Raw genomic sequence first — 23,186 nt, 5'->3', positions numbered from 1 at the left:
GTGCCTTCACAAAGAAGAGGTAGTAGCTCAGGTACTCTCTTCCTTTTGGTCAGTTGCACACACTTCTTTGATATTCTCAAAAGAAAGTCTTCCTGCTTACAGTTACATTGCAGCAGACAATCCATCTTGTCATTTGGGGATTGAGCATTTATTTTCTGTGTGGACATCCCATACATAAGAATCAGCATAGGTTGCTCCAACAGGTGGAAGCCTGCAGAAGTAAGAGCTTGCTACAATGTGGAGGCCATATGATGACAGTGATGGGTTAGAGAAAGTGATGCTGCTAATTGCAGCAATTAAACAGTAATGATATAATTAATGCAAAAATTATGCATGGCTCAAATCCAAGCTATTGGAGTGCAAGAGGTATTCATCACGCCTAGATGAAAATCATTCCTGTTGAGATGTTATCAAATCTGCTTTTATGACTTGATCGTGGATAATAGTTACAAGGAATTCAGGGAACAGTGATAGACTGTGTTCAGCAGTACAAGCAGCTGACGGGAATGGCAATGAAACACAAAAAGCCTTTAAATTTGATTGGACAAATTGAGCACTGAAGGTGAGGAGAACTGAAAAAGGCTTGCTATAGCAAGACCCTTCAGATCCATGTCCTAGACCAACAGCAGATATTATGCCCCACAGAGCCACATGCAAAGACTGGTTCAGTTGCCAATACACTCAAACGTACATCTGGTACGGCCCCTTCCAAATGCATGACAAGAAACAGGACCAGAAAAGTCAAATGATTCATTTTACTTACATACCTAATTTGAGAAATGAAGGAAATGAATTGCAAGTGACATTATGGAATTTTAAGGTGTGAATAATATTCCTTAAACTTCAGAAATTGGGTGTTTTCAGATAGCTAGTAAAAACCAGTGAAAATTAAGAGTCATTTGTCGTGTTTGTTCCATGCCTGTCCCAGCTCTCAGCTCATTCTGCGGTTTGGCTTCTAAATTTTGAAGATCTACCCTGTCATATTTCAAGGTATCTATCTCCCATCAGGGCCGTTAGGAGGACATGTTAAAAATATGGCTGAGAAGGCCTCATAAATTGAAAGGAAAAGATTTTTTTATGATCAAAGCCAATTGTGGCAGCCTGTGAATGTAGACAGTCACATCAGTCAGATGGCTGTACCCAGTAACTCTTTCGCACATTTAGACCAAAAGACTACCACTGTGATTGCCATTTGATTGCGCAGCAGTAGCAGAACTGCAAAATGCTTAGAGTTGTTTGGCTGTGCTACAGGTTGAAAGCGTTGTATCTCTGTTGCTCTTACAGAAATGCTTTGGATTTGCAAAGCTGGACTGAAAACATGGCCACCCCAAAGCCTTTCCCACAAATTCAGCTTGAAATATTACCGCATTAAGTGATAGTTTACTGGAACTATACTATGTAGGCTTACATAGTGGGCATCTTAATGTAGCAATAAATAAAACTAAAATGTTTGCTGAATATTACCATACATTTTACTGATTGGTCTTCCTATGGACAAGGACAGAGGTCTCAAGGAAAAGGGAAGGGCTCTGAGCAACCTCTAGGTTGAAAATGCACAGTGCATATCAGAGAGCAGTCTAGTTGCTAGCACTGAGGTTTTTTGTGTGGTTTTTTATGTACCATGGTCCACATGCAATCACTTTTAACCAATCCCTCTGTGCTGAACCCAGATCCTCTGTCTGGTTTCTTAGCAAGTCACCATGGAGTTCTGAGAGTCAAACTTAGCATACAGTGTACAGCTTTGTCCTCCAGTAGCTTAAAAGATTTTGGTTTATTTGTCTCTAGCTAAACACAGAAAGCCCTGAGGTCCAGTAAAGTGGACCTAGTATTTGTGTTCATGCAAGCAATATATTGTCCATTTGGCTTTATGAACATACCTTGTTTGGCGTCTAAGGAGGAGTAATGGTTTTCCATTTAGACTGTGGAGTCTACTGCTTAATAATAAATACACTCCTGACATTGTTAAATGATAGCCTGCTTCTAATAAACCCCATGCTGATCCGTGTGTTGGTTAGAGTGGGTAATTCATCTTCCTGGGCTGTTAAAACTTTAGCTGGGATTATAGAGACAACATGAATCAGACACGATCAGTATGTTCCCTGCTGGTTTGCTCATTTTCTCCCCATAACAAAATACTGGCTAGTTTTTTCTTCATGTTGCAGATCGTGTTATTAGTTGATTTCATTATTAATCACTCCTAAGGCTTGGGAGGCCTTCTCAAGGCACATACATAAGGGATCCACACGGACCACTATACTTTCATGCTCAGACTTCTCCCAGGCTACTTGGTATCGAGTTGTAATCCCTTTGTGTTACTGCATAAAGAGCCTGCAGCCACACTCTGACTCCACAAGAATGAACTGAATGCTCCAATTTTTTCCTTGATTTGCTACAGAAAGAAAGAAGGAGGGAAAAAAAGAGGAGAAAAAAAGAGAAAAGAATCGTATTATCCTCAAATCTAATTATGGCCTCAATAGCTCCTGAGGATTTGGCTTTATCAAGTGGCTCATAAAAGCCTTCCTTGCCATCATGCCGGCTAATACCCTTTGGTCTCAGGCGCTGATAAGGGCTTGTTTGAGTCATTTTAAATTAGCTGATAACATGCTGACAAGTAGGCTGCAGGATGCACCAGACAGCCAAGTGCCCCTGAAAGAGCAGCCTCCAAGGAACAGCTTGCAACTGCCTGAACAGACCCAGCTTCTCGCTCCATTGGGGTCTCACCAAAAGTAAATGGGCTCCCACTAGCTCCGCTGAGGTTAGCATCAGTCCCGCCAGGACAAGGCATGTCATACCAGAAGGTATGCACAGCTCACCGCAAGTCAACCTCCACGAGCCATCACTGTATGACTGCAGAGACAGGGCTCCTCAGGCCCCAGCACAGCCCTGCACACTTGAGAACACAGGACACAGGATTTACAAAGCAGAGCTTCTAACTCCCCACTGCCTTCACACACATCCACAGCCACTACCATTATTATTTACCACAAAAAGTTGAAGTCAGGTTAAGGACATATTCTTTTTCTGACCCCAGTCCAGTTACTTCTTTCAAAATCCAGTTGAGGCACCATGAATTTTTCCTTTCCCTTCCGCATGCTTAGGGTCTCAGGCACCTTTTGACAACTACCATTAATTATTGTGATACATGAATATGGGACCTTACATTTCAATAACTGCATACAGGCAAGCCAACAGATTTGCTTTCTGCCACCAAAGGCAACAAGCTCAGCTATGACCCTGTCCCCTGCAGAATGACCAATGCCTGCCCCAGGCCTGGTCAGCCAGGGTCTTTCTCCTGTTGCCTCAGGGACAACCTGAGTTGGCATCTATTGCAGGGAGTCCATCTGCTCCTGTCTGGGGATAACTCCTCAGTGTTCATGAGCCAACCTGACACTCCTGCCAAGACAAAACGGCAATGCAGGACCCACAAAACATACCCAGTCTTGGCACAACTAGAGCCAGCAGCTTTGCACTGAGGGAAGAGAGAGGACAACTCCAGAAAGGAGTTGCTCTGCAAATGCACCTGTATCTCCAAAGCAGTGTCTCAAGCTCTGATACCTCTTAGATATCCTAAAAATAAGATGATGGCACACATCAAGAAAACCCATTATAAAACACCAAGAGAGACAGAGAGGGAAAGGTGGTGGTTTTGTTGTCAGGTTTTGGGGTCTTTTTTTTCCTCATTGCTTTTCCTTTTAAGGCATACTCTCTGCTCTGCTCTTTCCTGGAGGCTGGCTGCCAGAGTACCTAAACAGTCAGTCACCAGCTGAAGACCAGACTGGAAGGACAGAATCATCCAGAAGAGGGAGGAAGAAAGATACAAGACACTGAATCCATCCAGAGAGAAAAGCAAGCAGCATGTGTGACCTTCTAGACCACCACTTAGCAACTAGCAGCCCTGGTGGAACCTCACAGACCAGCTTGCTGCCTCCTGAGGGCAGTTGGAGCAGCCTGGCATCTTACTTGCAAGGCAAGTCCCTCAAAGCCGACAGAGTTGCCACACGTGCCCTGGTAATGCACTCTGGGTTACACCACCAGGCCTCATGAGTCTCTGTAATATGACTGGGAAATATGGTACACCTGTCCTGAATTAGAGTAGATAGGTTTATCTCATTTCAGAGCCAACTCACGGATGGGTAGAGATCAGATCAGCTGTAAGAAATTCCTTTTATTGTGCAACTTGTTATTCACGGTAGGGTGAAAATGGCTTCAAAGGTGAGCCAGTGCACTCTGAGGGATATCTTCTTATATCTAATGTAGTTTATACAAACCAAATTGGTTTTTGCTTCAAACATCTCTCCGCAGAAGAAAATCAATTTCAAGATGCAATGGCTGTGATCTCTCAAGCTAAGGATCCATTGCAAACATACTAAGTGTTTGGCAACGCAAAGCTGCAAAGACACGACAAGTAATGCACATTATCAATGTATGTGCCGTGTTCAAGTCGAGGTTTCACTTCCAAGGCACTGAATAATCTGTTGCCATTCTAACAACAGTTCCACTAACAGAAGTGAAAACACGGTGTGACCAGATAAGCAAATTTCTTTCAACCCCTATAGCATTCTGGGGCAGTCATTTCAAGCCACTGTACCAGTTACCAGTCAAAATAAACCACCCTGAATGTGCAGGGTGCTGACCCGAGATCCACCCAGGCTTTCTCCACTCCTGGGAGCAGGCATTTTCATGCTCAGATGATTTGAAACATCCTTGGTTACTCCCCAGTCTCGCCTGACCTGCCGCAGCAGCAGCAGCAGCCTCACCTCCACAACTTATTTTGCATCCTGTGAACCTGCCTTGCCCTCTGTCAGCTCTTGTGTCAGTCAGACTACCTGTCCGTGCTTTCCACCACTGCCAAACCTCCAGGAAAACTCTTAGCTTGTGCGCAACCCTCCTCAGATCAGCTCCCCAAGGATTAGTAAGGAGGTGAAAGCAGCCTCAGGATGAGGATTAGGAGCACTGTCTACCAACACTGCATGCTCTTTTGCTTCTTGTGAAATGATCAGTTCTGCGAGTGTCCTTGTCAGCGGCCCTGGGCAGCTAAAGTCCAGTAAAACTTGTAATAGCTATCTAAATTCTGTTGGCTTAGCCCAAGAGGGTCACAGCTAATGTTAGTAATACCCTTGGATCACGTTGTGACTGCATGTAGACTTTGGGTCTAACTCTGCATTTAGAGAAAATAAGCTGGGTGCCCATGGGGGTGATCCAGGAACTGTCAGCAGGATCAGAATTCATGAAAACTTGACAAAGTGCTTCTAACACCGATTCATCTAAAAATATTTCAAATGCAAGAACAGAGTTACAGTTCCAAGATGCTGACCTCCATTAAAATAGGCTCAGGCAACCTCCCCAAAGCTGAGAGGAGGCATGGCATTGCATCTGTCTGCTGCAGAGACACACAGACACGTGGATCATTCTGTGTCCCCACGGTCAGTTAGTCAGGACCATGTCATGCATGTTTAATACCTGATAAGAGCACAGGAGCTCAGAAGGACCACGGGGACACTGCAGAGTTGCATGCTCTTTTTAGCAAGAAAACCGAGGATTGGGGAGATGTTGCTCTGGTGCTGCGTTACAAAGGGGACCCCATGGTGTAGCTCTGAGTCACTGGGGCTGAACTTGCAGCTCACTCGAGCAAAGCACAGCCACTCCAGCCCACGACCAGGAGATCATGCTGACAGTTTGCAGAGGGTCCTGCTGCAGCATCAAGGTGCCTCATGCGCATCCTGGCAAAGGACTCCCTGCTGCAGTCCCTGCAGGACTCACCTACAGCGCAAGTAACCCTCTCCTCGACACAGGGTAAAATGCAGAAATTTTAAAACTAGGAAGACTTGATTCAATTTGACCTTTAGATGGGAGTTTGCTTCTTCCCACTTCTCTCAGTTTAAATGGTGGGAACAGGCTAGCCAGGACACTTCTGTCTGCAGTCAGCTCACAGGCCGAGGTAAGAAAGCTTAGATTGCAGAGACTACAGGAAAAGTACATTTACAACTGATAAATTTGTTTACACTTAAGATCTCTTTTCTCCACCCTTCTCTTAAAAATAACCCTAAACACATTCGTACTGACTTGCAGAGTCCAAAACCTTTCAGCCTTGGGAACAGGCAGGATCTTTCTTTTATTACATTCAAGCGTTCAATGATACTTTTCCTTTTTTTCCTCCTATTTGGTTGGTTGGTTGGTTTTACAACTGAATTTAACCCTGTACAATAGCAATGTCTTGCCTGGACACTTCTTTCACATAAATCACAGGAAAATGGGAGACATCATTCATTGTGATAGACAGTCAATAGATAATTCCTAGATGAGCACTTATGCAAAACCCAACCTTGAAACTCAGTCATATTTTCTTTTCTACATCACACACAACCAGCTTGGATTTTCTTTGTGCCTAAGTAATACCAGAGAAAGAAAAACAGCCCCCTACACCACAAAAGCAGCATCTTACCTGCAAATTTATATGTTGCTTTTTGTCAGCTCTAAGCTAAAACGCAACTCAATTTGAAACTTAATTAGACTCAGTTGGAGAGGTAGTAGCTTGTAACAGGTTTTTATTCTTTTATTCAGGGTTCTGAAGGCACTTCCAGTGAGTAACAGAACAGTGGACATATGGATAACATCCATAAATCTGGAATAATTCCACTGGATTTCAGCCCTTAAATCTCAGTGTAAACTGGACATTCATACCAGGCTTCCTTAAACTCTTACGCCATCTAAAGCAGCTGCATAATATTAAAACTAACCTGGACTGATCATTCAAAATTAATTTAGCCAGAACATTAATGAACTCCAGTTTCTCGTGCTGCTTGCATGTAATCTGCTTGATTTTTCTTCTTTTACCATTCTACAAACAATTCTATCCCACAGCTTTTCACCAAAGCTTTTAAGATCTGAAATTTGAGCAGTGCAGATCCTATTGCACATTTGTGATCAGAGTCCAAGCCATGAAGAGTACCTACCTGCTATACCCTGGTTTGCTTAGGGTAGTGTGGTGGTTTCACTCTGGCTGGCAGCTAAACCCCTACCCAATCACTCACTCACTCTCTGCCAAGTGGGATGGAAGAAAGAATCAGAAGGATAAAAGTGAGAAAAACTTGAGTCAAGATGAAGACAGTTTAATAACTGAAGGAAAAGAAGAACAACTCAACCAAGTGATGCAAAGGCATTCATTCACCACCTACAGACTGATGACCAGCCAGTCTCTGAGCAACACCTACTCTGGAAAAACTCCCCCCTTCCCAGTTTTATTATTGAATGTAACATTGTATGAGATATCTCTTGGGTCACTTTGGGTCAGCCGTCCCGGCTGTGTTCCCCCCCAACCTCTCACCCAACCCTAGCCTACTCGCTGGGGCAGCAGAGATGGAGGAAGCCTTGAGACAGTGCAAATACAGCAATAACTAAAATAGTGTTTTGTGTTACCAACACTGCTTTGGTCACCAGTCTAAAACATAGCACCATACAGGCTGCTATGAGGAAAATTAACTCCATCTGAACCAGACCCTGTACAGGCAGATAATAAGGGTCCATGCAGGTAACTCCAAAGACTGCCAGTCCATTGCCAGTCCAGTACTGTGGTATTGCATGCAACAAAAACTCATACTTGTCTTCCTCTCTGTTCAAAACATTCAGTCTTCACTAAAAGTTTACGAAACTGAGGCAGGGAAATGACGTAAGCTATCCCAAGTCGCTCCTAGCAGCAGAAGAAGGGATTTGCACACAGGGCTGGCACTTGTTTTTAACCACAGTCCTCCAGTCTCCATCCACCAGCCCCATTTTCCTATTGCATCACTGGATAATCAAAAAATCTTTGAATTCAGTTTTCATCTCTTTACTACTAAATTACTACATTGGTATGTTTTAAGCTGCATGCATTGATGCTTTATGTTGTTATCTTCTGGCACTGCACTGGTACAGAGAAAGGATTAGCACAAAATACCTGGAAATCACATAAGCCACAAGGCAGGGACTGCAAGACTTCCCCAGGCCAACTAAAACCAGATAGATTTGTTCTCACAGGAAAACAGATCTCCTTCAGGAGGGAAGGGGAAAGCTAAGGTGCTTTTTGGTTTGGGGTTTGGGTTTTTTGGGTTTTTTTTGCATAGCCTTGGTTGGCTCTTTAAAAGGCAGTAGTAGTTCTAGACCTGAGTTTCCTGCTCTGAATCGAATTTTTTCCCAAGGCACAAGAAGTGACTTACCTGGAGATCATAAAGGCTGTCACAAAGCTCAACAGCCAGGATTAGAACCGTATTTTCTATTTCATTGTCTGTTTCTTTAAGTCAGTGCAAAATGTTACCAAAAAGCATTACTACCAAATGACATTAGGGTTTAAGAAGTACAAGCATAGGAGCCCACCTAGATACACCTATCAGTGTCATGTATATCTGTTCCCAGCATGATAATAAATGTCTAGGCAAGTAACCAATACAAAGCAAAAAAGGTTCATCTGTCTCCAGTGTATTTTAATAAATGAAATAAACCTAAAGGTACGAGTTGGATTTCAGCACCAGTTGACCTTTACCCCGACACAATGCAAGGTCTCTGCAGGGATGCTAAGCAAAAGATTTGTAAATGCCACACTGGGGCTAACTGAGGAGACTGCCAGCCCATTGCCTGCTTATATAAAGCTTCCCAGGAGTCAGCCTGATACCCTCACCCTTCTCTGAAAACACTGCTGATCCATAGGGATAACCTAATTTCCTGGACCATGAAATAAGCTGTAGTCTAAGGTTTACAACTGATAGATGCATGAGACACAATCACCAGTTTGCTGCACGGGTGCTGCTCCCCAGGTCTGTTAGGTACTTGGTGGCTTTTGGGCTTGCAAGAGATTTAGCTGAATGCTGCTACTCTCTGGTAGGGGACACCACACCTGATGTCACCTTCCCCACTGCCTGCCTTCCACTGCCTCCAAACAAATTCACAGGGATCACCTTGGTGCGTATTTTGGAATAGGAGGGGTTTGGTATAGCATTTGGGTTTCACAAAAAAGTAGAGAGCTGAAAAGCTGGTCGAACAACTTCTCCCTGGAATGCATTCCTGCAGGTCCCATGGGTCTGCGTGCTCAAGCACACACGTGTAGCGAGGTAGCTGTTTCTGCTAAGGCAAAGAAGAGCATTACCTGTTTAGAGCTTTGGCTGTCAGCAGAATGGGTATTTTTGGCTTTGGTGGAAAATAATAAAGCTAGGTAGGTCTGAGGTCCTGCTCCGAGTGTACCCACCAGGTGCTGGACTTCAAAACTGATGCTAAGTTGTTCATCTCTGAATTTTCAGAGTCCTGGGCTGCAGGCACAGTACAGGTGTGAACACTTAAGCTTCAAGCTCTTGGGAGCTGCTTTCCCTTGTAAGCACTAGAGAGGGAATTACTACCACTTGCCTGTCATCACCAGTGTGAAAATTAGGTGTGATATTTCCTGGTTCAATTAAACAGAAGGAGCCAAAGGTCACTAGCTTTCTTTGTGAAATGAGTCTATTCCATTTTAAGTGCTTCCCTTTGTTTCCTGCAAAGTGGTGACATGGAAACAATGCCATCTCCCACCATGAAATGACAGCTTGCTCCAGCCCTTTCATAACAGAAGTCCTTGAGGTTTGCACCAAGGGAGCTTGATGAGGTTAGTAATCACTGCAGCACACGGAAAGCATTTATACACTGTGACCCTTTGTAAATAAAGAGTTATACTGGTTTTGTCACTAAAGCTGGGGAGATTTATACACACAGCTTTCTCCCAGCACTGAGGAAGGAGAAACTGAGGCAATAAAATCCTGAAAGCCAGCAATTTATTCAGGAAGGGATGCTGAGAGCACTCGGAAGGCTCAAAGCTTATGGTATTTTACCTATAGTTTGCAGCACAGGAAACAAAGGATAGGATTTTCATTAAACCCTAGCATTTTGAGAGACACAAACTGTATTTTTCTTTCAAGTCACATTCACAGTCCTGTGAAAGTTCTCTTCAAGAGCTGTTACTACACAGGAGTAGCAATGATCTTAGAGATTCATTGCCTGTCACCTGTTGCTGTAGTGGGAGTTTCTCTGAAAGAGGCTGGAAAGGACCTTCCGGTCTTCTAAGACCTGTTCTGAGGTCTCCTTTGGCAGTCATCTCACTCCCACATAGTTACAGCACCTGACATGACCTCTGGTTAATGCCTTATCTCCAAAAGCTGAAGAAATCATTTCTGCCAGGTCTGCCTATGCTAAATGACTTTGAGAGAGAGGTACTTTCTGACCCAGGGTTCCCTGCTCACAGGTGTGACTGGGAGAATCCCAAGACTTTTCTTCAGTACTTCACATCTTGGGCTACAAGATACCTGAGAAGCAAAACCAGGTAATATCCCTTTTCCTTTCTCAGAGCAGTCTCTACTTTTAATTACCTCTTCAGTTCCTTTGGTAGCAGCATTTCATGGCAGTCCCCTCTCCTGTACTTGGAAAATTGGAAAACAGAAATATGACACAATTCCTTTCAATTACCAAAAATATTACTTTTATGGAAGAAAAGTGAAAATTTGACTTATTTCAGATCTGAAGCAGTGAGAGACACGTTATAAGGGAGATTATAGAGGAATTTTCAGTGTCCGAGGCTCACCCATGGCCTTCAGAGAGGAAAAATAATCGTGTTACTGCCTTTCTTTCCAGTTTAACAGCAGTTTATATCCTTTAATCTCACACACTGAAACCTGTGTTTGCTTGGGCTTTGGAGATTCAACAACCCCCATGTGTAGCACAGAGCAGGATTCCCCCTTTACTGGCTGGTTTGATCCTGGCCACAGCCATAAATGACTGCCCTGCCTCTGTATACGCAACACATACGTGGATCAGACACAAATTTGACTGTGCAACACGGCTCCACCTGTGCCATCTGCAGAAGACATACTCATCCACAGCAAATGAAAAGTGCAAAGATAATTCAGTGTTTTCCATTTGATCCCAGGCAATGTTTCTTAGCATCCCTTGGCATATTCCTCCTTACATACCTGTCTCACCCCCCAAAAGCTATTGAGATTCTTGCTTTGCTGAGTCCAAGTCTCCTTTTGGCCTCCAAGGCTCTTCTACCTGTGTTTCCAGAGAGATTAATCAATGCTGTGCACACTGAACTTCTGTAGACCCCACTGAAGGAGCCCTGGTATCCCTCTAAAACATTTCAAGACTGTTTCTTTGCCACCCCTTCTCTTTGAATGTATGACTGCCAACGGGCCAATACCACCTGCATGTCTTGCAGACAACATCCGTTGTTTAACCTGGAGCGCCATGTCCTTATTTTTATTTGAATTATTCTTCTCCTGTTCCCTAGTACACAAAGACCCCCAGTGGTTTTGCATTTGAGCTCCATCTGGTGCATCTTGGCAGTACGTAGCAATGTCTCAGTGCACATCCCCATTGTGTAAGTCCTCCAGCAGGTCAAGACATCACCATGTCCCAGCGCTGACTCATGGCTGTGCTCTCACACGGGTTGATGACAAGCTCCTTGGTACTCTCATTTGTGTCCCCAATCGTCTCAGTGTCCAAACAGAAGCGTGAAGCTATGTGTTCAATGTGTGATCCAACTTTACTCCATCGCTGAGAAGAAATACACATGAGAGGAGAAATAGGGGTCAGCAAGCTTCCTCCTCATTATACTTTTACTACACTGTGCCAGCATCAAGAGGACATTGTCACTAAGCCTCTGTGCCTGATGCTGGGAAGTACAGGGTCCCCAAACCCACACCAAGCAGAGCACACACTGAGCATTTCTCCCATTAAAAGCACACTTATTTAAACTCAGCCTCTGCCTGGCTTCAGGGAGATAATATATTACTAACAGCTTTTTCCCCAGGTCACTGGTTCAAATGCCAGCTCGATGATTAACTGCAGAGAAATGTTAGCATCTGCTGGCTGACTGGCAGCCTGTGTAAACTAAATTGCCAGTTTTGGTTTGACTTTTGCAGATAAGTATCCAGATCACCACCCGCACTAATAGACATCCTGATCAACACGCTCATTTAAGAGGCAAAGGGCTGAACAGGCCAGTCTGTACTCCCAGACAGACTGTGCTTCCCAGATGAAGTCAGAGCACACGGGCAATTTGATGTGCAGTAATACTATGCTGAAAGAAAGGGAACTTCAAAGAAAATAGGGGATCAACAACAGGGCTCACCTGCTTGTTGTCACCTTCTTTGCAAGGTGACAGCAGCACCTGGGAACCAGGGAAGAGGGTGTACACAGACAAGCAGAGCTGCTGCTGGTGGACTTGGTGGTTGTATGTGTATGTCCATTCCTGCAAAGAGGAGAAAAAGAATGGAGGTGAGAGATCAGGGTTGATTATGAGTATTCTTCTACCTGGAAAGCAAACACTTTGACTTGGATCCTGCCCCCTCTGAAACCAAACACAAAACTCACTGACCTCAAAAGGCACTAGGACGGGTCACTAGGATGTCTGAAGCCTCCCCAAAACAGCAGCTGTCATTGGGGGACTGAATGTGCCAAAGAAAATGTCTACAAAATCTGCTGGAAGAAAATGGTTCACAAGGCAAAGGATTTCATAGCCAGAACTGAGGTGTGGTTGGGGAACAGGGGGATGGAAAAATGACAAAAGAGAGGCAGAAATACTATACACAATGTGCAATCCTCTTTGCAAGTGGCAGTAGGAAAGAGAAAGTGATATATAGCAAATGGTTGCAAGTCCCAGGATTCCTCCCAAATATGCAAAAATCAGGGATAAACTTCCCTGTTTTATCAAATGAGTGGGACCAAACTCCAAATGTTTGCTGTACTGGTTTGCTATGACCACTGCTATTCTAGCTCCCCTGGGCTGTCTTGGAGTTTTTTTCCTCACGCTGCTTTTCATGTTCACTGGGTCTTTATCAGCTCCTCAGCCCAATAAATAATATTTGGGGGAGCAGAGACTCTTTGTCCTGTGTAAAGCTTACCATACAGCAGGGGCTCTCTGGGATCATCCCCTTTTTCACCCATGGAAATTTTCCTTGGGAGAAAAAGAGAAGCAGCTGATAGCTTGACAAGGATTTCAAGATGTGCTAGCCAAAGCATCATGCAGGTACAGATACACTGCTTAGCACAGGAGTGTTTCACGGAAGTTTACTCGCAACGTTTATTCCAGTTGAACGTTTTCCATTATTTACCTGCACTCGTATTACCCAAGAGCAGCTCCTGTGGGTCTGAGACTGTCCAGGCAGGGATGTCTCCCTGCTCTTTGTGTGTGTACACAAGCAGACAAGAGCTGCTTTGGCTTATGAGAAACCACAAACCATGCTTTTATATAACCCCGGAGAGTGACTTCAGGAACAAGTTTTTTGCTTAGAACTTTGTGTATTAACTTTAAAATTAGGGCTGGAAGGGGTTTCTGAGGGCATCCAGCCAGAGTGCAAAGCAGGATCAACTCCTGCAGTCAGTGTAAATGGCTCTGCGATAGCAGTCAGGTGAGCAGCAGTGGGAGCAAACGGAAAGCAGGTTCCAAGCTATGGCCAGGCAGGCGAGCAGGACTGGAGGACAAACAGCAGCCTGGCTTCACTAGCAGAGGGCAATAACTGCACTGGAGAGAGCAAGGCCAGGGAGCAAGAGGGTTTCCACAATAGGCCCTAAGAGCCAAGGCAAACGATTTGACAGGGTACAGGCTATGAGAACTAGGCAAGCTGCTGTGAAAGAAAAGGTGAAGAGAGAAAGAAAAACAGTAGGGAGCTCAGATATGGAAGAGTCAGAGCTCCAGGAAGAGTGAAGTGAGCAGGGGTGTTGGTAGTGGAGGGGAAGGCAGCGCTCAGATGTATGGCAGTTAGGCTGGGTCTGGAAAAATGAAGGGCAAAAGGTGTTCCTGGGAGACTGCAACCCTTTCTGAGTGCTGGCAGGTGAAGTGAAGAATCGCTGCCCTGATCTCAGAGCTGAGAACGCCTGCAGCTCCCCCTGACTTTGAATGGTGGAGGCTTTGGGTTGCATTAGCATGACTTATTAGAGCAGGGAAACGCTTCCACCCCTTTGGTATTTGTCACCGTCAGCAGCTCTAACTCCTCTCCCTGACTTCAAAACAGACAGCTACAGGCATTTAATTCCTGGGAATATAAATCTCACTTCATTCAGGTTCTTAGCCACCTGGAAGGAAAAACATGCTTTTGCACAACAGACCCAGATCCACAAGGACTTCACACTGTGATCCTCACACCCCACGATTCTTAGTCGTCTACTCCCCACCAGCTAATCCTGGCTTTCTGAACAGTCTGTTCACAGGCTTCTCAGCGAGAGCTGCCCAGGATTTCGGCACATAACAAGCATTCATTTTCAAAGCTGTAGTCTGCACCCAAAGGGCCTTCTGGCAACTACTCCTTTGTCAGATGGATCAGAGTTTACCTGATCCTACAGCGAACACGTTCCAGACATCCCAACCATGCATGCTGTCAGCTGCTGTGTAAACCACCAGCCTGGGAAATCAGGTGCCAAATTAGTCCTGCATCTGTGAAGAATGGAGCCCTACGGGGCAAGCTCCAACACCTGTTCTTGGCTACGGCATTACTACAAGCTGCTTTGAAAACCTGCTTTACATTTTTAACCAATTGTTCACCATTTTAGCTCAGGGCGGAGCTGGAGCTGCACCCATGAGGCTCCTCAACAGCAGCAGTTAATTCTGCAACTCATGTTGAATCCCTCAACTAACTCAAACTAACTCAGGCCATGGGACTTTTTTTTTTTTTTGCTTTGACCTCTTAACCTTCTTGCCTCACTGAGGCACCTCATGGAGGACTGCTCCTCCCACAGATTCTCCATGCTTTTTTTCAAGGCCAGGTTCTGTTCAAGCCTTCCCAATATTCACATTCTCTCAAGGCAGGACCATCCTCTCATTCAGCAAAGCACCACGGGATAGACAAGGCGGTGGTAACCTTCTCTTCTAAGCTGTTGTTCATCATAAGAAGTGAGGCCTTCAGGGCTAGATATATGCGTCAGATGGACAGCTGACATTGGATCCTCCCCTCTTGCCCCCAGGCTGTCCTGCTACTGTCTTTATCTAAACTGACAGATTTTCACACAGCTCTTCCATTTTGGCAGAATGGCTTTTTATGGAAGCCAGTCCTGCTGAAAATGTTTTATCCAGTTCTAATCATGTCTTGTCTCTTTTCAGCCCTAGATGAAAGCCAGAGAAAATGATGCAGAAAATGTGGAAATTTGGGAGGAGCAGAGAAAGTCACTTGAACACCACAGAATCCATGAAAAGCTTTAAGTTAAAATACAGGCAAATGGCCATGCAAATTTTTATCTTACCCCATCTCTTCTCTTATTTGTATCAGCTGGGATGAAAATTCCTGCTCTTTTTCCTCATAAGAAACTACTTTATCTTCTAAACCCGGGCACACTGAGCACTCACATAGCCAGCACAACAGTAACAACACCAGCACAGCAGTAACAACAGCAGAGCATCGCACCCTGGAGGCTGTGGTGGATGGGGCAGCCCAGGGTACTCCTAAGAAGAGAGACCTCCAAGGTTCAAGCTAACATGGCTTCAGGACTGCAGACTGGCCTGAAGAGATGCCAGTGGGGCTTACAGCTGACCCTGGCACCAAGGAAAAACAGACATACAATGTGAAACTGAGATCAGGATTTCCAGCCATTTCAAAGACGTAGATGAAGCGGTGGTGGAGCAAAGAGGAAGAGGGTGGACTGGGAAAGCAGAACTACCAGCAGCACACCACAAACAATCCTCTTCCTCCAAAGCCTCAGCTAACACTAACCCCCATCTAAGGCTTCCGACCATTTTTCAAAGCTTTAGCATCATTTGAGCAGGCACCTGTCACTGTTATTCTGGAGCAGTGTGAATTGAGGAAATTATTTTAAAATGTGACCTTTGGCTTGGAGTAGCCTGTCTGGCAGAAGGAGAAAAGAGCCCCTCAGCCTAGCAAGGAGTAGCCCCATAGGAGCCTGGTGTTACATGACAGAGCTGTATATGCTCTGCCGCTGAGCAAGAGGTCAGCCATACCCTAAAGCTGGGGTAGCAGCTAGAGAAAAATGTTTCTGAAGAAGCCACGAACAACCTCAGCCCTCAATTATCTTTTTAAAATCACAGGGAAAGATTTCCCAAGGCATGCGACTGAATGGGACACCAAAGGATACGAAAGTGCTTCCCTCATCAAAAGGCCCTGGGATGCAATTAGCACTTACTTACACACATCTGGGGAAAGGGAAAGCAAAGTACAAAAGATGCCCATGGCAGCCTGGGTGCAGAGGTGACACTGCTGCCAGCCCTGCTCTGCTGACTCAGCTTGGCTCCCGCAGCTCCAGCCAGCCTACAGCTGGGGCAGGATGTGCCCATGGAGGAGAAGAACAAAGACTTTTGAGGGGAGGAAGGTCAGAAGAGAATTTTTAGGGTTGAGATGTCTCAGGACGGACACTGTCGGGTTAGTTTGGATAGATGCTAAATGTTCACCAAAGAAAGTTCAGATCTAGTCAGCCCATAGAGGTCCTCAAGCCAACTGGGGTAGTCTTCAGTGCCACATCAGGCTGATTAGCACATTGCATTTCCTTCACAATGAAGGTCAAGGACATGCCACCCTAATGCAATGGCAGCCAGTCAGTTCCAAGGCACAGATATTTTGGGGTACAGGCCAGGGAAATGAATGCTGCAATCTTCCACTCTTTCCTCACTTATCTACGAGATGACTAACTTTACACTCATCTTGCGGCTACCGCCTACATGTGTGTGAGTATCCAGGCTGAAGTGTCTTCTGCTTTTTTACCTGAAGGATGTCAGGTTTCATGCAACTGCTAATGATTAATGGTTTATTAAATAAATCCCAGAGTCAGGTGTCTGTTTCAAAGATGTATGTACTAATATCAACTGACAGTTTTAAAAGAAAACCAATCATTCGCATCTTCACCAGATAGATCAGGGCAAAATTACAATCAATTATTTTCCCTCAGATGCATTTCTCTTGTGAAAAACTAAACCAATCAGCTCATTTAGCAAATGAGGCACAACAAGACATGGAGTACCAAGGCTCCAGTGAGCAGGAGCACAAGGCAGAGCCTGCTGTCTCCTGGGAATGGGCAGCATTGCATGAAGATCTCTGTCAGTCACTATCTTAAGTGCAGGTCCCTCTGAGAGCCACTTCAAGGGACAGAGCCTGCCCTGACTGCTACCAGACCTTTTGGAGAGGGAAGGACCAAGTGGATCCCAGGGATAAGAAGGTAGAGGTATCCTACACATAGATGAGGGGTCTTCTTGTGCCTCAGTACCCCTTTTAGTAATTCAGGACTAACACCAGACACCACCAGGGAGGGTTTGTGAGAACTGCTAGGAGTGTAAATCTGATTTCACTGCAGTCAGAATATTATTCTCAATTTACCCATGCTATGGATGTGGCCAGAGGGCTCACAACATCCTTCCCCTGCCCTACAGATAGAAAAAAATTAAAATAAAGAGCAATTGATTGTCATCTGACAGCTCCTGTAACTCTCTCCTCAAACCATGATGGTCTATGACAGTTCAGATCTTCTCATACCTCGTCCCATGACTTAATGCATATAATGCTGGTGAAGGGCTTGAGGAGCCTTGTAGGGAGACAGCTACAGAAGGGCAATCAAGCAACCAAATTAATGCTGCTAACACTGATAATAAATGATGTGGATGGCCAGGATATTTTCATAGTACTTATTGAATGCCAGAAAAGCACAGCTTTGATTTAGCTAAGCCTGTTTTTCAAATAATGAAGCTTAGGGTAAACAAGATGTGACTTTAGTATGTTAAAAGTTAGGATTATTGCTCTATTCTGGTATACCAAATATGAAACTAAGTAGCATTCAGGACTGCAGCATAATCTATCGTACACAGCCTGGTGATCATAACCCCCCCATGTCATCCACAAGTTCAGGTGGTCTTGTAACAGTGTGTAATTAAAATTCAAATTTCTATTCACAGTGAAAATTTAAATATCCTGTTTTCATCTGAAATATTCTCCATGGGTACAAATAGCAGAGAACTAACCTAGAAAGACAGGGAAAGATAAAAGGAAAAGGTTTTTCTCTATTCTTGCCTGTGTATTGAGTGTGTATTCAGCAATCTGTTTGTAGTGCATTTTTCTGTTCCCCTGCAGAGTTAGTCCTGGATGTGCACAACAAATGGACTTGCCATCCAGTGGGAAGTGTTGACCTATCACATACTTCTGCAAAATCAAAATGGAAAGATGAAAAGTTTGTGGCATGGAAAATTCAAAATATTTACTCCACAGAAATGTCAAAACAAGATGTGCTTGATGGGAATGAAACAATCCAACTTGTTGGCATGACATTTCTTATTTTAAAATATCACATCAAATTGATATTTCAGAAAGACCAATGCTATTTCATTTTGAAACGCTAGCTTGCAGCAGCATTCTCCATTCTGATTTTCCCAAAATTTTTTAAAGACATCCAATCCACTGAAAATTGCAATTGTCACTAAAACTATTTTTTTCCTTCAGCAGAGTTGACCCTGCAAAACACAATGATCTGATCTCAGATCACTTGTCTTGCTGTTTGTGTAAAAAGTCCATGTAGCAGTGGAAGAAAGAAAAAGAATCCTAAATCCGGGAAACCAGTTAAACCATAAGAACTGCAACTATTCAGTACTTGCCGTTATATTCACTATATCTTCTGAACTGCCTAAAATTCAAGCGGTCATTGTTGGTTTTACCAGACTGTGAAGCAGATATAATTTTTCTGACTAAAGGCAGGCACACAACTGCATGCAAAGGAGATGCACATAATGACATGCTTCATTTACACATACAAACTAGGGACATTGTCAGCAGTGTCTCCAGGCTGGGCCTTTTATATGTATAGCTACCTGGTTTGAATGTGCAACCATGAGGGTTAAGGATGTACAGTGAAGTGTAAGCAAGCACGCCATTGCCTATTAAATTATTTCAGGGCGCCCCAAAGAAGCAAGTGATTGTTATCCTCCTTGTTTTATAGATGAGAACAGTGAGAGAACTGACATGCCCAAAATCATAAAGGGAGCCTGAAGCAAAGGCAGGTTTTGAAGCCGTGTCTTCAGGGTCTTGCTCCAGCGACTCCGCTGCAAGGCACATGTGCCTGTTCTTGGCTCTGACATTTCAAAGAATATGCTTTTGAGAACACTGATTCATATGGGGTTTTTTTTTGTCTCAGTGAGATTGAAAAAAACAAGATCATCTTCATTAAACTCTCACTAGTTTAATAGGCAATCTAATATTGAGAGAATGCACACTATGAAGTTATAAATACCATCGCGATTCAGTGCGTTTTGAAAGAAATAAGGCTGAAAGATGAGAGGAAATTATAGTTCTCTGTCTTTCTCTGATCTCTGCAGATGAACAGTGCGTGGCGTTCCTGAGGAGCAGTAAGCACTCAGCGCAGGCTAGCACAGAGGTAAGTGGTTCACCCTATACTGTGGCTCCTGCACTAGCCCTTGCTGCTGCCCAGGGCCTCCATCAAGGTAAGGAGGACTTACCAGGGTTTAACTACATGCTACCTTAAGAAAGGGGCTGGCAGAATGGGTAAGTCTCCAACAGAGCTTTAGCAAACTTAGGAAATCACCTTAAACCTGCCCGGGAGCCTTCTCTCCAGCAGGCATCATGGGATAAGGCAACACATCTTACCTGTGCTGTTGCTGCCGTGCCTTTGCTGCTAATGCAAGGATTTAAGCTTAGGACAGGGAACTCTTGGGCTTCAGACTTGTGCGACTCCAGACAGCTCTGCCTTTGCCTGATCATCCCAGTCTGATAAAGAGATTCCTCTGGAATCCTGTGGGAAAAGCGTGAAAACAACATCCCTGTTCCCCCAGGCACACAGAGTACTCAAAGGGAGGCTCACTAGGGTGAGGAGGGTGCAGCCACACCATTTCACCTTCAGAAAATGAGAGTGGCAAGATCTATTACAATACTGAACCACTGAGAGCAGTACATGGACAGTGATGCTGCAGAAGCAGCACTCAGAGATGGACGGATGGCATTTATAAGAGGAAAAAATAAATAACACTGCACAAGGCAAACATAGGAGCAAGGAATAGACTGTCAGCAGGCTGAAGGTCAGCCTTCAGCTTACAGGAGTGGGTAACTTTATAACAAACCAACACAGAGCTCTGGCATTCCCTGTGAATGCTACTGTGCAATGCCACACATGGCAAAAAAGCGAGAAAACAGATATAAATAATTTTCACACTGTGATTCTGCATTCGGCCATTGCACCAGCAGGTCTCTGGAGATACCTCCAAAACTTTTGCATCCTTCCTGAGGATGGCTCCTAATGGTGACTGGGGGAATGGATGCAATGCTTTCTGGAGTAATTTTGGTGACTAAATGGTATCTGTGCAAAAGCAACTCTGGTAGTGCATATTAAGCAAAGCATTAGGCTAGGAGTGAGGCGGAGCCACCTTAATACAGGTCATAAACTACTAGAGTGGATGGTTACACAACAGAGGAGTCTTGAGTATCACAGAACAGTGTGAAAGGACTGGAAATTACATGCTTGTTTTGTAAGCAAGAGTCATTAAGTACTGAAACAACCCACCAGAGGCTATGGTGGATTTTCCACCTCGGGATACTTTTGTAAGGAAAACTGACTATTTCTGTATACCACCTGTCTCACAGCAAGGGAAGGAGGATACCTGCGGAAGCCCAAGAGCTAAATAACTGGTGCTTTGCCCCTCACCATCCCTGTAGCAAAGAGCCATGGAGTGCAGGATCACAGAAGAACCATGTCACACTGTGAGCAAGCTGTTTAAAGCCAGAATAAAATTCTCTGTGCCCTTCTGTGAAGCTCAAGGGAGGGGCTGCCTGTGTCCCTGGGGCAGTGTGGGCACTGGAGATGCAGAGGAAGGCTCTGTGGGGCAGGAGGGATGGAGTATTCCTCTGGCCCGTTAGAGACAGGTGGGGATCGTACATCCATACCGAAGTTCGGGATAAACGTTTTCCAGGTACCACTTGAAGCTGTGGCATTTCAACCTCTTCCGCAGCTCCACTCTGCTCTGGACACTGTGGGAAGAAAATATCATAGAGATACAATGGAAATCATGAAGGTGAGACCCAATGCACCAGAAAGGGAGGCTGAGAGAAACCCAACAGATATGCACAGACAGCAAACACAAGAGCATCATCAGCGATATTTTCAGGTCTCTTCTGCTCTGATCTCTCTCTGATCAAAAAGTCATTTTTGATCTTTGTCTCTTTGGAGGTCTCACTTGGTAAAATGGCATGATGACATGTTGCCATTTTATCAAGGGTCCTGGAGTTTGGTGGATGAAAAGGTTCATGGAAAATTACAGTCATTTAAAAATGATTAGTAAAAAAAGGTATGCTATCTACTATATGCAATAAAGAAATTAATATACGCTACTGTAAGTTACTCTTAGTTTACAGGACTACAGAAGGCCTCGATATCCAAGAGCACCTAAACACACCTATAAGTCAGCAGAAGTTAATCACACGGTGAAATACTCCTTTCTTTCCTTAACCAGGGCAAAATTTCTGCTGAGGGATCATGCTGTAGTGACATATTCTGAACTCCAGCTCCTCCCTGGGCCAGCCTCTACTCATGGAGCTGTTATGAGCTGGCATTTACAGAGCAGTAGGAAGCCTCCAGTACCTTCTCTTCACATAGGCTATCTTCTCCACACCCTCATATATTTAGCAGGACAGAGCTGTTACTTCATTTGGATGGGAAGAGGATATGAATTCAGTGAAAACAGGTTAGTCAGCAGGACTTCAATTTATTTATCCTGGAGATTGAAGAGTAGCCACAAGGAACTTGGGTTTGGATTTGGAAACCTCTGCAGTTCAAAGAAAACTTTCTAGGGAAAGGAAGAACATATGAAAATGGGAAATTAACCAATACCGACAGTCCTCCTGACAGGGAGGCGTTTCTGATTGTTCACAGAATGAATGGCAAACTGCCTGCATACAAAACACTTGCTCCTTTCCAATAAAGCCTTAGTGGGCCCAAAATCTGATTATTTTCCTTCCCTCCAGCTGCCAGCGAAAACTCCGGACTCTCCATGCCAAACTGTGCTCTGGGACCAGAAGTACTTGTACTTAATACCAAGGGCAGAAGATAGACAGAAGGGGTTTTCCCCCCACCTTGATTTGGTTCACTCACTGGCATAAAACTAGCACAGCATATAAACTAGCTGCTTATATGTTTCATTGCTGTGCTTATAGCATCTGCCTACCATTAGCATTTAATTGAGCGTTACTACAGAAACAACGCAGGCGGGTTTCCACAGCAGGGCGATGTCACTGTGAACACCCACTGCAGCAGGCAAGGCACAGGCAGGGCACAGGCAGCAGAGAAAGACACTTACTTTCCATAAGGCCTCCCCTGGGCTGCAGGACGAGCTGCATAGTAGTACTGCTTGAATTCATCCATCCACACCTCTGCGGTGCGCTTGGTGTTTCTGAAGGAGGAAATGACAGATGAAACCAAGAAAGCCTTCAAGGTGACACTTTCTAAAATGCATCAACTAATCCATCCTGCTCTCCTCCCATCCTCAGCTTGGTCTTTGGCTTCCCCCAAACCACCTTTGAGCCAGCCCACCCTTCACTACTAGAGAAGGTACTCCTCCCCATAACTCCAGGGACCAAACATAACAGGCCAAAGCATGGGTGAAGATTCACCATTTCGAACTCGTCTGGGTGCTCTGCATCTGCCAGACTCAGAACTGAAGCTTCTCTTAAGCATCATCTCCCAGGAAGGCATGGCTTGGGTTTTATTTAGTGGTTGCGATGGTGCTCTGAAAAGTGATGTAAAATTTGCCAAAGATTGATGGCAAATATTTCCTTTGCATCCGTTCTCTATGGACTCTCCTGCTTTGCACTCCTGATTTCACTGAAGCAAATCTCAGCATTCAAAACTTAAGAGAAACCACTCTAGCCACAGTGCTGTAGCATAAATGTCAGTCTTCCACATCAGCCAGGTGTCTGCAGAAGGAATGAATCTCAGGAAATCTTCTGTTGACTTCAGAGGGCTCTAACTCTCCTTGTAAGTGGCTCTGTGGCTCCATGCCTACCTGCCTATCCCTGCCCAGGTCAGGGGAGTCCTCCAAGCTCCAGCTCCAAGGCAGGCCAGTGCCTCCGAGCTATTGCTACCACACCACTAATTACACGTGCCAAAGGGCAGGCTCTGGATCCAGCCAATACCCACACAAGCAAGCACAACACTGGAGCTGAGCTGTCTCTTGCACTGAAGTAGACACTATGTGGAAAAAAAAATCAATA

The 23,186-nt window shown here is 44.7% G+C and overlaps 1 protein-coding gene across 2 annotated transcripts in view; it reads right to left on the bottom strand.

Annotated features, from left to right (window-relative positions):
- Positions 1 to 6,539: 6,539 nt before the first annotated feature.
- The window catches only part of GALNT14 (polypeptide N-acetylgalactosaminyltransferase 14), a 108,587-nt gene continuing 91,940 nt past the window's right edge, over positions 6,540 to 23,186 (bottom strand). The window contains exons 11-16 of one of the 2 annotated variants that reach the window (XR_012632936.1): positions 22,274 to 22,366; positions 20,865 to 20,948; positions 19,575 to 19,719; positions 12,122 to 12,241; positions 10,362 to 11,544; positions 6,540 to 9,093 (exon numbers count right to left, since the gene is read on the bottom strand). Coding sequence is in view for 1 of the 2 variants with exons in the window: in XM_074897335.1 (XP_074753436.1) it covers positions 11,386 to 11,544; positions 12,122 to 12,241; positions 19,575 to 19,719; positions 20,865 to 20,948; positions 22,274 to 22,366 (601 nt within the window). In the remaining variant the exon portion in view is untranslated. Of the gene's footprint in view, positions 11,545 to 12,121; positions 12,242 to 19,574; positions 19,720 to 20,864; positions 20,949 to 22,273; positions 22,367 to 23,186 lie in introns of both variants that reach the window. The other variant, XM_074897335.1, reaches the window with a different exon arrangement.

This window comes from Athene noctua, chromosome 1 (genome assembly GCF_965140245.1).
Source record: "Athene noctua chromosome 1, bAthNoc1.hap1.1, whole genome shotgun sequence".
Taxonomy (NCBI): Eukaryota; Metazoa; Chordata; class Aves; order Strigiformes; family Strigidae; genus Athene; species Athene noctua.
This window is presented reverse-complemented; position numbering and strand designations above follow the sequence as displayed.